We start from the raw sequence: 14,883 nt of genomic DNA, 5'->3' as shown, positions 1-14,883 counted from the left end.
GTCCATATTTGAATCCAAATTCATCAGGTTGAAATCCCCTCCTATTAATATGTTCCCTTGCGTATCTGCTATCTTCAAAAAGATATCTTGCATAAACTTTTGATCTTCTTCGTTAGGTGAATATACATTGAGTAGATACCAAAACTCCGAATATATCTGACATGTTATCATTACATATCTCCCTGCTGGATCTATTATTTCCTCTTCTATTTTAAATGGCACATTTTTACTAATTAATATAGCTACTCCTCTTGCTTTTGAATTATACGATGCTGCTGTTACGTGTCCTACCCAATCTCTCTTTAATTTCTTGTGCTCCAATTCAGTTAAATGTGTTTCTTGCACAAATGCTATATCAATTTTTTTCTTTTTTCAGTAAATTTAGCAGTTTCTTCCTTTTAATTTGGTTATGTATTCCATTAATATTTAAAGTCATATAGTTCAACGTAGCCATTTTATACTTTGTTTATCATCCCTTTCCGTTTCATTACCTTTCCTTCTTATCCATTTCTGTTTTCTTGTTTTGAACCCTTTATAAGACAACATTCCTAAAACATCAAACATTTTCCTTATTCTCCTATTTAAAACTTCTTTATCCCCAATCTCCCCTTCCCCTCCTGAGTTGTCCTTTATCCCTTGTCGGACAACCACATCTCCCCTCTCCATTTGGATTTGCAAATTCACTCGCAAGCGTCAGCTGATTTTGCAGTGACCGTAACTCCTCCCCACCCAGCCCCCCCCAGAAAAGATTTCACTTTTCATATGTAACAAAGGTCACTCTTTTAATTCCCTCCTTATTCCCTCTATTCCATTTCCTTCCCTTATTAATTCTTGCCTATACTCTATATTTTCCTCTAAATACGGATACATTCATGTATTTTTTTTCTTCTTTGGCTTGGCTTCGCGGACGAAGATTTATGGAGGGGGTAAAAAGTCCACGTCAGCTGCAGGCTCGTTTGTGGCTGACCAGTCCGATGCGGGACAGGCAGACACGATTGCAGCGGTTGCAAGGGAAAATTGGTTGGTTGGGGTTGGGTGTTGGGTTTTTCCTCCTTTGCCTTTTGTCAGTGAGGTGGGCTCTGCGGTCTTCTTCAAAGGAGGCTGCTGCCCGCCAAACTGTGAGGCGCCAAGATGCACGGTTTGAGGCGTTATCAGCCCACTGGCGGTGGTCAATGTGGCAGGCACCAAGAGATTTCTTTAGGCAGTCCTTGTACCTTTTCTTTGGTGCACCTCTGTCACGGTGGCCAGTGGAGAGCTCGCCATATAATACGATCTTGGGAAGGCGATGGTCCTCCATTCTGGAGACGTGACCCATCCAGCGCAGCTGGATCTTCAGCAGCGTGGACTCGATGCTGTCGACCTCTGCCATCTCGAGTACCTTGACGTTAGGGGTGTGAGCGCTCCAATGGATGTTGAGGATGGAGCGGAGACAACGCTGGTGGAAGCGTTCTAGGAGCCGTAGGTGGTGCCGGTAGAGGACCCATGATTCGGAGCCGAACAGGAGTGTGGGTATGACAACGGCTCTGTATACGCTTATCTTTGTGAGGTTTTTCAGTTGGTTGTTTTTCCAGACTCTTTTGTGCAGAGAACAAAACAAAGGACTCTACATCACCTTTGTTGACCTCACCAAAGCCTTCGACACCGTGAGCAGGAAAGGGCTTTGGCAAATACTAGAGCGCATCGGATGTCCCCCAAAGTTCCTCAACATGATTATCCAACTGCACGAAAACCAACAAGGTCGGGTCAGATACAGCAATGAGCTCTCTGAACCCTTCTCCATTAACAATGGCGTGAAGCAAGGCTGTGTTCTCGCACCAACCCTCTTTTCAATCTTCTTCAGCATGATGCTGAACCAAGCCATGAAAGACCCCAACAATGAAGACGCTGTTTACATCCGGTACCGCACGGATGGCAGTCTCTTCAATCTGAGGCGCCTGCAAGCTCACACCAAGACACAAGAGAAACTTGTCCGTGAACTACTCTTTGCAGATGATGCCGCTTTAGTTGCCCATTCAGAGCCAGCTCTTCAGCGCTTGATGTCCTGCTTTGCGGAAACTGCCAAAATGTTTGGCCTGGAAGTCAGCCTGAAGAAAACTGAGGTCCTCCATCAGCCAGCTCCCCACCATGACTACCAGCCCCCCCACATCTCCATCGGGCACACAAAACTCAAAACGGTCAACCAGTTTACCTATCTCGGCTGCACCATTTCATCAGATGCAAGGATCGACAATGAGATAGACAACAGACTCGCCAAGGCAAATAGCGCCTTTGGAAGACTACACAAAAAACATTCATGTATGCACACTATACATATACACACATATACCTCTTTACCCACATACATATAAATCGTGGTCATTTTTACTCTTATTACATGTCTTCATCTCTCTGCTTGTTTTGTAGTTGTTCTGCAAATTTCCTTGCTTCCTCTGGATCCGAGAATAGTTTTTTTCCATAAGATTGTTTTCGCTGTATTGAACTCCTTCCTCTTCTTCAGGAGTTCAAAACCTATGTGTCTTTTTAATTCGCAGTCTTTTCTACTCTTGTTACACGTCTTCATCCCTCAGTCTACTTTGTAATTGTTCTGCAAATTTTCGTGCTTCCTCTGGATCCGAGAATAGTCTGTTTTGTTGTCCTGGAATAAATATTTTCAATACCGCTGGATGCTTTAGTATAAATTTATACCCTTTCTTCCATAAAATCGCCTTTGCTGTATTGAACTCCTTTCTCTTCTTCAGGAGTTCAAAACTTATATCTGGATAAATGAAGATTTTTCGCCCTTTGTACTCCAGTGGCTTGTTGTCCTCTCTTACTTTTTCCATTGTTTTCTCCAGTACCTTTTCTCTTGTAGTATATCTTAGGAATTTTACTAAAATAGATCTTGGCTTTTGTTGTGGTTGTGGTTTAAAGGCCAATGCTCTATGTGCCCTTTCTATTTCCATTTCTTGCTGTAGTTCTGGACATCCTAGGATCCTGGGGATCCAATCTTTTATGAACTCTCTCATATTCTTGCCTTCTTCATCTTCCTTAAGGCCCACTATCTTTATGTTATTTCTTCTGTTATAATTTTCCATTATATCTATTTTCTGAGCTAACAGCTCTTGTGTCTCTTTAACTTTTTTATTAGATTCCTCTAATTTCTTTTTTAAGTCCTCTACCTCCATTTCTACTGCTGCTTCTCGTTCTTCCACCTTGTCCATTCTTTTTCCCATTTCTAATAAGGTCATATCTATTTTATTCATTTTCTCTTCTGTATTGTTTATTCTTCTTCTTAAATCATTAAATTCTTGCGCTTGCCATTCTTTAAATGACTCCATGTATTCTTTCATAAGAGAAAGTATATCCTTTGTCTTGCCTTTCCCTTCTTCTTCTATTTCACTGTACTCTTCCTCTTCTTCTTCCTCTGGGTTGGCCATCTGTTGTTTCTTTGTTGTCCTTTTCTTCTTTTCTTTCATGTTTTCGTTGTCTTCTATGTTCTCCTCCTGCTGCTGCTGTTCTGCAGCTGCCATTGCCGGCTGTGGAGATCGACTCCCCAGCTGGTCACCCTTCCCGCCGGTGTGGTTTTTTGCATGCGCATCGCGCATGCGCGACTCCTCGCGCATGCGCGGTTGCGCACTTTTATTCGGCTCAGCGAGCCATTTTTGTAGTCCACTTTCTACCGACCTGAGGGAGCGGGTTTCTCTCTCCACCGCGGGCCTCTTCGAACAGGTAAGGCCTTCTCCTTCTTCTTCCGTTGTCTTCTCTTCCTCTCTTCTTACCGTTGTTTTCGATTTTTCTTTTTTCGTCGCCATCTTCTTTCCACCTTTATGCTCACTTTACTTTAATTTTTATTTTTGTGCCTTTGTGTTTTCCTTTATTTTTTCCGACTTTTCTGGAGAGGGCTGGAGTTCACCGTCCGGCCACTACTCCATCACGTGACTCCTCGCAGGGCATTTATTGTCAGAAGTGAGACGCCTCTTCACTGAAGGGGTGATAGAACAGAGTATGAGCCCCTGGAGAGCCCAAGAAATGGTGGTGAAGAGTGGGGAGAGACAGCGGATGGTCATCGATTACTCCCAGATCATCAATAGGTTCACCTGGCTGGATGCATACCGCCTGCCCCGTATAGCCGACATGGTGAACCAGATTGCACAGTACCAGGTGTTCTCCATCATAGACCTTAAGTTCGCCTACCACCATCTCCCCATTCACTTCTGAAGATTGCCAGTGAATTGCCATCGAGGCAGATGGCTGGTTTTACCACTTCCTGAAGATCTCTTTGGAGGCACGAATGGAGTTTCAGTCTTTCAGAGGGAAGTGGATCGGATGGTGGACGAACATGGGCTATGGGCTGCTTTCCCATACCTTGAAAATGTCACCATCTGCACCCACGACCAGCAGTACCATGATAGGAACCTTCAGAAATTCCTCCACATTGCAAAACATCTAAATCTGATGTATAACACAGAGAAATGTGTCTTCAGCACACGTTGCCTGGCTATACTAGGCTGCATTTTGGAGAATGGAGTCATCAGCCCCGAACCTGACCTCATGTGCCCCCTGCTAGAACTCCCTCTCCTCCACTGCCTCAAGGCCTTGAAAAGGTGCCTGGGCTTTTTCTCTTATTACGCTCAGTGGGTCCCCAGCTACGCAAGAAGGCCCAACCGATCATCATTTTCCCCCTGTCGGCAGAAGCCTGCAAGGCATTTGACTGTATAAAAGCCGACATCGCAAAGGCCGCGATCCACACACTGAACAAATCCATCCCGTTCCAGGTGGAGAGCAACACGTCAGATTTTGCTCTGGCTGCCACACTTAACCAGCGTTTTGTTCATGCACCCTCCAGGGCCCTGAGATCCAGCACTCCTCCATCAAGAGGCCTAGCCTATCGTTGAAGCCGTGCAGCACTGGAGGCATTACCTTGCCAGTAAGCATTTTACCCTGCTGACTGACCAACGGGCAGTTGCCTTTATGTTTAATAATCAGCAGTGGGGTAAAATCAAAAGCAATAAAATCCTAAGGTTGAGAATCAAGCTCTCCACATACAATTATGACATACTGTACTGGCCCAGAAAGCTCAATGAGCCTGTCTCGGGGGACTTGTGCCAGTGCGCAGATAGATCGCCTGCAGGCACTGCACAATGACCTCTGCCACCCTGGGATCATGTGTTTTTTTTCACTTCATCAAGGCCCATAATCTCCCCTACTCCATCGAGGACATCAGGACACTGACCAGAAATTTCCATGTCTGTGCAGTGTGCAAACCGCCCTTCGACCAGCCTGACCGGTTACACCTGATCAAAGCTACTCACACCTTTGAACATCTTTGGACTTCAAAGGACCCTTACCCTCCACGAACCGCAACTTGTACTTCATCAACATCATCGATGAGTACTCATGGTTCCCCTTTGCCATCCCCTGCCCAGACATGAATGCAGCTACCAGCCTCAAGGCTCTGAACAATCTGTTCATTTTCAGATACCCCTTCTATATCCACAGTGATTGGGGTTCTTCCTTCATGAGTGACGAGCTGCGTCAATATTTTCTGTCCAAGGGCATTGCTTCTAGCCAGACCACCAGCTATAACCCCAAAGGGAATGGCTATGTGGAGCGGGAGAACCGCATGGTCTGGAAGGCAGTACAACTGACCTTAAAGGGCCTTCCTGTCCCCCACTGGCAAGAGGTTCTCCCAGAGGCCCTCCACACTATCTGGTCACTCCTTTGTATGGCCACCGATGAGACACCTCATGAGAGACTGTTTATATTCCCCAGGAGATCAGTGTCAGGAACTACCTTACCTATCTGGCTGATGTCCCCGGGGCCAGTATTACTCCATAGGAACATGAGAACACACAAGTTCAACCCTTTGGTTGAGAGGGTCCAGCTGCTCCATGCGAACTCATAGTACACCTATGTGGCATTCCCGGATGGGCGTGAGGACACGGTGTCTATCCGGGTCCTGGCACATGCAGGAGCATCTGGACCCCACCCCAACCAGCTGACAGGTTCGCCTTGCCCTAGCTCTCCAGGGCCTACATTCCCAATGCTCACCACTCCTGCCAAGCTGATGGTTGATGCACACACCCCCATCCCCCAAACCCAGCCAAAACTGGTGGAGTCCTCCATGGATCCCTGGATGGGGACTTGCCGGTCACAACACCAAAGAAGACAGCCAGACAGACTGAACTTATGAGGGGTGGTTAACCACACCACACCCCCAGGAATATGGCGAAACCGCTATTATATATATTTGCCATATGTAAATAGCATGACCTTTCCTGGTTGACCTTGGCTTTTGACTCCTCTCCCTTTCTTCCCCATAAAGGCTGTCATGCCACAAGCCTGCCCCACTTTGAGTCCAGGTCAGTGTGAGGATGCTGTGCATCTCTTGTAAATAAAAACCTTCCGTCTCAGCAATTTCAGTCTTTGTGTAATAGATTGTGTTTTACCCTTCCAAAAGCCTGATATTGCCCCTTTATTTTCAGGTAACCAAGAATTACAACTTGATACAAGAGACAAAAGCCACAACATTGCTTAACATTCCCTGCCACTGAGGTTTGCATAAATTGTAGGTTAGCTTAGAGTGGTTATCTGCACCTGTGAATGGCACCAGCACATGACCCATATCCAGGACAAGGAGAAAACTGTAATACAGGTGCCTGTATAACACACAGGTGTGATGTTACACACAACTTCAGTTGGAGAACTTTGTCACCCTCTGTCTAACCCTCCCTCTAACCCTAACAATCCTTATTAAGCAGATGGCTAATCACCATGACAACTCTGTCCTGGTCTTTTCAGAGACATTCCTTTTGTCTTGTCCAGGCAACCCCCGCATGACAGACCATTGAGTAACAGATTTTTGCCGTAAACAGAATTCACAAATCACTACCCAAAAAAATGAGGGACATGGAATAAAAATCACTCTCACAGAATTTACATGAAAAATAATGAATAAGTAAACAATCTTTCAGCATTTCTTCAGGCATGAAAGGATGATGCAATTTTGCGTGATGGAAAAACATGATGATGAAAGATTAAAGTATGTTGTTGTGCAGATGGGCTTGGGAGGGAGTGCTTATGTATAGCCCCTTTCCCACATGCTTCCCACTAAATTGGCCCTTGGGAGGGAGTGCTTATGTACAGCCCCTTTCCCACATGCTTCCCAATAAATTGGCCCTTCAGTGTCCTGGGATAGGAATAAATGTTTGGCTTTTCACACTTGACCACTCCTAACTGGGACTCTGAACGCTTTCACACTTGCAAGGAGCCATCCTCAAGGTTAGGACTGTTCTACCTTCTAATGGTGACATTATGGCACATCAAGTGATGGTGGTCCTGCCCTAAATCCTGATCGATAGATTATATTCTTATATTCAAACAAAACTAATCATACTTAATTATTACAAAATTAGCTTTATGTACAGCACTATATGAGCCCTTCAGCCCCTGTTGTTGTTGTTGTGCCAACCTATATAAACCTTCATAAGGGACCGTGGGAAAGTGCTAGCAATAAATAGTAATGGCGGACAATTTTTCAACAGCATGGAAAAGTTGGTAGCACTATAGCACACAATTTATAAAGACTGTAGGAAAGTTGGTAGTGCTATCGCGCACAATTTAAACAGCATGGGAAAGTTGGTAGTGTTAGCACACAATATAGAAATGCCATGGGAAAAAGCGATGGCAGTCTTGCCCTCCAAGAGTACCATGTGGCAAAGCAAGGGCTGTATGCATGACTGCATGCACAGGGCACTCATGGAGGGATTTATCTGCTGCACAGCATTCTGGGAAGTAAGGTCCACCAATGCTTTTTTCCATGGTCTTCATAAATTGTGTACTATAGCGCTATCAACTTTCTCACGCTGTTTAAAAATTGTCCGCTATTGCTAATTATTTCCTCTCTCTCCCTCTCCCGCTGTGATTTTCCCACGGCAAAGTTTATACCTTCATTTTAATCTTTTCTTCCTTCACATTCCTGCACTCATGCAAAAACTCAGGTAATTTCAATCCCACAAAGCAATTGCCCATTCAACACTTGCCCGATTACAATGCCAGTTTCTGTAGATGCCAGGGATTGTACTAGGGGTTGAGGCCATCAATTCTTGGCATGAGATGATGTTATCTAATGCTATCATTGAGAAGATTTTCCTTTCACACTAGATGCTTTAAAGGCTGATTGGCCATTAATTCCCGGGACCCCTTGCAAATGTGAAAGGGGCTCATGAATCACAAAAGGTTTGTAGATGTAATGCATGGAGAGTAATTATGTTAATTTTTTTTCATGATTTTCCCAACATTGCAGTCTAAAAACCATAACTGAGAGAGAGACAGAGAGGAAAGACAAAAGGAAACAGGAGAAGTCAACATTAATGCCATAGGTTGGAAGGTGCCCAAATAGAATATGAGGTATTTTTCCTCCAATTTGGGAATTTGTAGGTGGCCTCAGGCTTGTAGTGCATAAGACCATGGACAGACATGTTGGCAAGGGAATGGAGTGGGCAATTGAAATGGGTGACCACTGGCAGACAGAGCTGAGGTGCTCAACAAGGTGATCTCCCAGTCTGCGTCCAGTCTCTTTCATGTAGAGGAGACCACAATGGGAGCACCAAATACAGTAAATGATCCCTGCAGATTCAAAAGTAAAGTGTTGATTCATTTGGAAGGAATGTTTGGGGCCCTGAATGGTGGTGATGGAGGAGATGTGGGAGATGTGGGCACCTGAAGTCACAAGCGTAGGTGCAAAAGGGTGATTTGTGGGAAGCGAGGAGTGGACAAGGAAGTCACAGAGGGAGGGGTCCCTGCGAAAGGTGGAGAGGGGAGGACCAAGGAAGTTGTGTCTGATGGTGGGATCACGTAGTAGATGGCGGAAATGGTGGAGGATATGTTGGATGCGGAGGCTGGTAGGTTGGTAGGAGTGAACAGGGGAATCCTGTCCTTGTAACATGTGGTGGTGGAGGGGGCCAGGGCAGATATGTGGGTAATGGAAGAAATGTGGATGAGGGCTGAGTTGATGATGGTAGAGGGGAAGCCATATTGTTTGAAGAAGGAGGATATCTCTGATGATCTGAAGTGGAAGACCTTGTCTTGGGAGCAGAACAAGGAGATAAGGAGGAACTAGTTTTCACAGAGATCATTCTGTGGAATTCACTGCCCAAGGAAGCAGTAGAGGTTGCCGCACAACATATAATTAAGAACAAGTTGGAATTAATGGTTATGGGGAACAGGCAAGTAGGTGTCGCTGACCATATATTTCCATTCTATCATCAACTATCATTACAGGTATGTATCTGTTTATTACAATTTGGCAGAAAGGTTACTAAACTCACCACTGAAGAGGAAGACTTCTGAACATAAAGAGGTCAAAGAAAATAATGGTAAATATGACCAACTGCTTAATAAAACCACAGGAAACACAGTGGAGTTTTATCCAAGTAATGCAGATCAGTGAATAGTCCATCTCCCGAGAGCGAGACAGAAAGGGCAGAGAGGTATCAGAAATGGTCCAAGAGTATTAGAGAGTAGGGTGGAAGTTGGCAGCAAAGATGGTAAATTGTGATATTCTGCATGAGTTCAGGAATTGGCACCATTTCTCTTTACAAAATTTATTGAAAGGATCTGCTCCACGTCAGCTAGAGTGATGAGTGTACGTGCGCCCTAATTTGTAAAGTTATTTATATATTCCGCTCCAGCCATCCAACTCTCCACCTCCCACCACCCTTGAAAAATATGTATCTATTTTTTACACTTGCTCTCTTGCCATCCAACTAAAATAGGTATTTCTCTTAACATTTTATTAAATCCTATGATGAAAAAGTGTAACTGTTACCTTGGCATTCCAGAGCTCTGGGACAGTATTGTTGTACAAACTATCTGCCATCAATTCCAGTTGCAAGGACATAACAACTAGCCCCTTTAGTGCTTTTACTAGGCCATTAAGACTTTGCACAATAGTCTCCAAAAGTCTATTATACCTAGAAAACAACCAAATGAACAATAAGCAAGTCATTTGTTTTATTCCCAAATACTTATTTTAGCTACTAATCTGTAACAGAGGTTGAAAGAAGGTTGTTGCTGGATGTTCTAAATGGACTGAACACAGGTTCAGCACCTGTCTTTCCACTTCTCACCATTCAGGGACCCAACAGTCATTGTAGGGGAAGCAGTGATTCACTTGCATTTCTTCCAATCTAGTGAACAAAATAACACTTCCTTTCTTACTGCATTCAGACTCTCAATGGGTCTCTCATTGATTAAAGATGATGCCCTTGCACTGTTTTAGCTGTGCTTTTACTTTATATCTTGCAGTTTGTAACACTATACCCTGCTGTCTTTGATTCACTGCACTCTGTACATTTTGGTTTATTATTGCACTTCCTCTTGCACTACCTGTTAAACGTGGGTTGACTTGTCTGTCTAGCATGTGAAATGAACTTTTCACTGTATGATTCCATTCAACCAAGTGCAGATTGGATGATCACTTTTTAGGGCATTTGCTTTCAGAGACAGGAGTGACTCTGAGTTCTGTTCTTGGCTACTTTAATTTACCACCCCACTCCCACACTGACCTTTGTGTCTGTGGCCTCCTTCACTATTACAAGGTGAGACAACACAAGCTTGAGGAATATTTTCCATCTGGTTCTCCCATCCGGTCCCCACTCTTCACCTCCCTAAAACTGACTTGTTTTCTCTCTTTTCCAGTTCTGATGAAGGAGGTCAGACCTAAAACGACAACTCTTTCTCTTTCTACAGCTGCTGCCGCACACAAAAGGCCTTCTCGCATAAATTCCATTATGTAATGGGCTCAGGATGAACACTATCCATAAAAATGCTGAATGATTATAAACTTTGGCTTGCAGTTTTTACTTTAGGAAGATCGAGGGGACGGTATTAATCTCACCCACACCAATTCTATTTAGATCCTCTATGTCTAACTAAGATTTGGACTAAGAGCTCATTTTGTCAGTTGTACGCTCCCTCAGTGCTAAATTGTGGATGTTCTTGGATTGGGACCTGTGTGCGCAAAACACACACACCTACCCACCCACACCCAGATCATACAAGTGATCTTCTATAATTTGATGAATTTGAAGCCACCACTCCCAGATCCAGAACACAAAGAATTTGATGTTGTCGTGGTGTTTCTAACCACCAGATGGCAGAACAAACTTGTACCTGATCACTTCTTGAATCAAGACTGTGTTCATAGATTCTTCATACTGCACTGGAAATTTCTCTGTCACTTCCTTAATGTCGATCAGGCCAGGAATTTTCTCCAGGATTTTCCCACACATATCCTCTACAATCTAAAAAACAAAATGAACACTGGTTGCATTTTAAATTCAAACTGTGGATGATTGCAATACTTCATAATTTTCTCAAACCCTCTGAGGTGCTCCAGTTTCAACTGAGCAAGTCCAGCTGTGGGATAACAGTAGGATTGTCAGCTCTCAAGATCAGCCCTAGAATTTCCAGGAATTAATGATTAAACTGCAGGACTCCAATGAGAGCTTAGGGACAAACATCAAAGGGTTACAAGTTATAGCAAAAATGGAAAGGGGTTAAAAAGCTGACTGTGTCAAGAATTGTGTGACTGGGTGTAAATCAAGTGTCAGTGGATGCATTGGTGACCAGTTCAGGATGTAAGACAGGGATTTTGGATCTGCCAAAATGAACTGGCAACCCTTTGTGGATGGTAACTAGGTGTGAGAGATGAGAAAAACTGATATTGCAATATGAACATGAAGAAATGAAGAAAATAAAATTGATACATAAGTAAATGAATGAAGCCAGTACAAACAACATGAGACATGGATATTAGAAGGCAGGAAGCTGACACTGTCTGAGTAAGATAAGAATCTCCTAGAGAATCAGCAAGTTCACTAACTGAAGGAGATAAGGACAGACAATTGATGATAGAAGTAGAGTTAGTCTGAACGAGATAAGGGTCTCCAAGCCCCAGATAGAATTAGCAAGGCTTGCATAAATAATTAGAAAACCTTAGACAGTATTAGCCAGTTCTACATATATAATTAGTAAGCCATACACAGATTTATCAAGTTATGCATATTTAATTAGTAAACCCTAGACAGGATTAGCGAACTCTGCATATGAAGGGACTGTAGCTCCTGTTCGGCTCCGAATCATGGGTCCTCTACCGGCACCACCTACGGCTCCTAGAACGCTTCCACCAGCGTTGTCTCCGCTCCATCCTCAACATCCATTGGAGCGCTTACACCCCTAACGTCGAAGTACTCGAGATGGCAGAGGTCGACAGCATCGAGTCCACGCTGCTGAAGATCCAGCTGCGCTGGATGGGTCACGTCTCCAGAATGGAGGACCATCGCCTTCCCAAGATCGTATTATATGGCGAGCTCTCCACTGGTCACCGTGACAGAGGTGCACCAAAGAAAAGGTACAAGGACTGCCTAAAGAAATCTCTTGGTGCCTGCCACATTGACCACCGCCAGTGGGCTGATAACGCCTCAAACCGTGCATCTTGGCGCCTCACAGTTTGGCGGGCAGCAACCTCCTTTGAAGAAGACCGCAGAGCCCACCTCACTGACAAAAGGCAAAGGAGGAAAAACCCAACACCCAACCCCAACCCACCAATTTTCCCTTGCAACCGCTGCAATCGTGTCTGCCTGTCCCGCATCGGACTTGTCAGCCACAAACGAGCCTGCAGCTGACGTGGACTTTTTACCCCCTCCATAAATCTTCGTCCGCGAAGCCAAGCCAAAGAAGAAAAAAAAGCTCCTGAGAGTTGGAAAGGTGTGAATGGGGACAAGGGCAAGGTTATGAATAAGGACAATGGGGATAATGACATGAGAAGACACCGACAGGATACCCCCTGGTCCTCCAAGTGCACAGAAACAGCAGGTAGGCAGGATTGCCTAATGCCAAACCTCTCCAGCAGGAGGCAGAAGAATGTAAGGGGGGGGGGGGGGGGTTATTCCTATACTGAGATAAACTGTATAAAAGTTGGGTGAGCCCCAGTGTATGTGTGTATTCCCAGGGTAAGGGGAAGCACCCAACTGCATTGTTGTATAATAAATGTTCTTTGTTCTCAATTTTTGTCTCGAGCAATTTCTTTAAAGGTAATTCTGTTTCTAACATAGGCATTGACATTCAAAGCAGCTCCCCAGATTTAACTTGGTCCAGTACTTTATGGAAGGTACCGGGGCCTCTGGAAATACGAAGTGATCTCTGGGTCACTGAAGCATGAAAGGAAGTGCGGCAACACTGTACCTGTGTGGGGGCTCAGCCTAAGGGTCAAAGCATGTTAACTCTGTGCAGGGAGAAAAAGATTGAGTATGACTGGGGATTCAGATTCAGGACTAAGGAGCAAAGAGGAGAAAATACATCAAAGTTGTAATGGAAGATTCTAACTGTGTTTTTTCTTCAGCTCTTGCTCTTGCAGGGCTGAGAGCCTGCTTGTTTTTAGAATCAGCAGACATAAGCTAAATTCCACCGAGGGGCCAGAAATGCTGTTATCTGAAGAAAGGACATCTGTGTACCAAGAACATTTAATCTTCCTGCTTGTTTTGGTCACAGACTGTCAGAGGCCTAGCTTTGATGCAAAATAAACCATTGTATTCAAAGTGATAAGCTGAAAATTATGTTACTTGTTAGAAGCCTAACATACCAGCTTGTTCGCTTATCTTTCTTGCTGTGCTGGGAATAGGTGCTTGGGTAAGCAGTTTTTGCGTAATATAAGCCATGGTCCTGCTGCTGAAGTTTGAGACTCTCTGAGGGGTGGGAACACCCCTTGTCAAGAAGGAAGAACTGCCAGAGTCCAAGCAACGTCCCGGTCAGGGGAGGTGGAGAAGCTTCTACCGACCGGCGCCCTGACAACCTACTACAAGTGTGCAGTCGTTGCCTCGCTTTGGCAGTTGGGACCAGTCCAAGCGTTGATAAGTATAGTTGGGAAGGGCTTACATATTGTAGTGTGAAATCAGCTTTTGAATTTGTAATAAACATTTGTATAAACTGAACTGCTCTCGGTGTGTGTGTCTATTTTCTTTCGGTAGCTCAAACACTGTGACCAATCTAAAACGAACAAAGTGAGAGGTATAACTTTACCAAAGACAAGAGTATAGTGGATCAGAGTAGGAAAGGGAAGTGAAGGAATAGAAAATCAGAGTTGTGGAGGGAGTGAAGCAAAAAGTGTCAGAATGGGGGAGAGAGGGTATGTATAAGATAGGGGAAGAACTCTGCAGTGAAAAATTTAAGCAACTGCTTTCATGGAACAGAGTTGTCTCAAAGCTATTGAGGTACTGAGTGCACACAACATAGTTTAGCCACTGTTTGTGTGTATGAAACACAGCAAACAATTCACACAGCAGGAAATGTTACTCCACAATTCAAGAAGGGAGGGAGGCAGAAGCAAGGAAATTATAGACCTGGAACATTGGAACACTTTTCCCAATCAGAATTGCCACCATCCACACCCCCTCCCCCCGGCTTTCAAACCGAACAAGTAGGCCCACCCATCCTCTTTTTAACTTTTGGTGCTCTAATTCTGTTAAATGAGTTTCTTGGAGGAAAGCCAGGTCCACTCCCATTTTCTTAATGTGTGCCAAGACTCCTCTTAATCTGTCCGTTCAGACTGTTCACATTAAAACTTGCAAACCTAATACTTTTAGCCATTGCCCCAGGGATTATCATAGCAATATTTCCTTTGTACCTCTGTCGCCCTGAGACCCCTCCTCATTCCAGCCCCCCACCATCAGCCATTTTCCCCCAACTGCTTGAACCATGCCAGACCCTGGGGGATAAAAACAAATACTAAAATAACTACCCACACTAAAATAAAAAAAGGGAAGCACATATATGGATTAGGGTAACATACTTCAATAGGAAACAAGGACAGCAGCAAAGACAAAGGCAAAAACTAAAGTAGCT

General features: G+C 44.3%; 1 protein-coding gene across 4 annotated transcripts in view; it reads right to left on the bottom strand.

Moving 5' to 3' along the window:
- Positions 1-14,883, bottom strand: part of dnah1 (dynein, axonemal, heavy chain 1) — a 431,328-nt gene that overhangs the window by 31,570 nt on the left and 384,875 nt on the right. For all 4 annotated transcript variants that reach the window (XM_069936771.1, XM_069936773.1, XM_069936772.1 and 1 more), the window contains 2 exons: positions 11,155-11,285; positions 9,809-9,953 (listed from right to left, as the gene is read on the bottom strand). In XM_069936771.1, the coding sequence (XP_069792872.1) occupies positions 9,809-9,953; positions 11,155-11,285 (276 nt within the window). The remainder of the gene's footprint in view (positions 1-9,808; positions 9,954-11,154; positions 11,286-14,883) is intronic.

The sequence above is a fragment of the Narcine bancroftii genome, chromosome 5, assembly GCF_036971445.1.
Source record: "Narcine bancroftii isolate sNarBan1 chromosome 5, sNarBan1.hap1, whole genome shotgun sequence".
Lineage (NCBI taxonomy): Eukaryota > Metazoa > Chordata > Chondrichthyes > Torpediniformes > Narcinidae > Narcine > Narcine bancroftii.
Note: the sequence above shows the minus strand (reverse complement) of the source record. Positions and strands in the feature narration are given on the sequence as shown.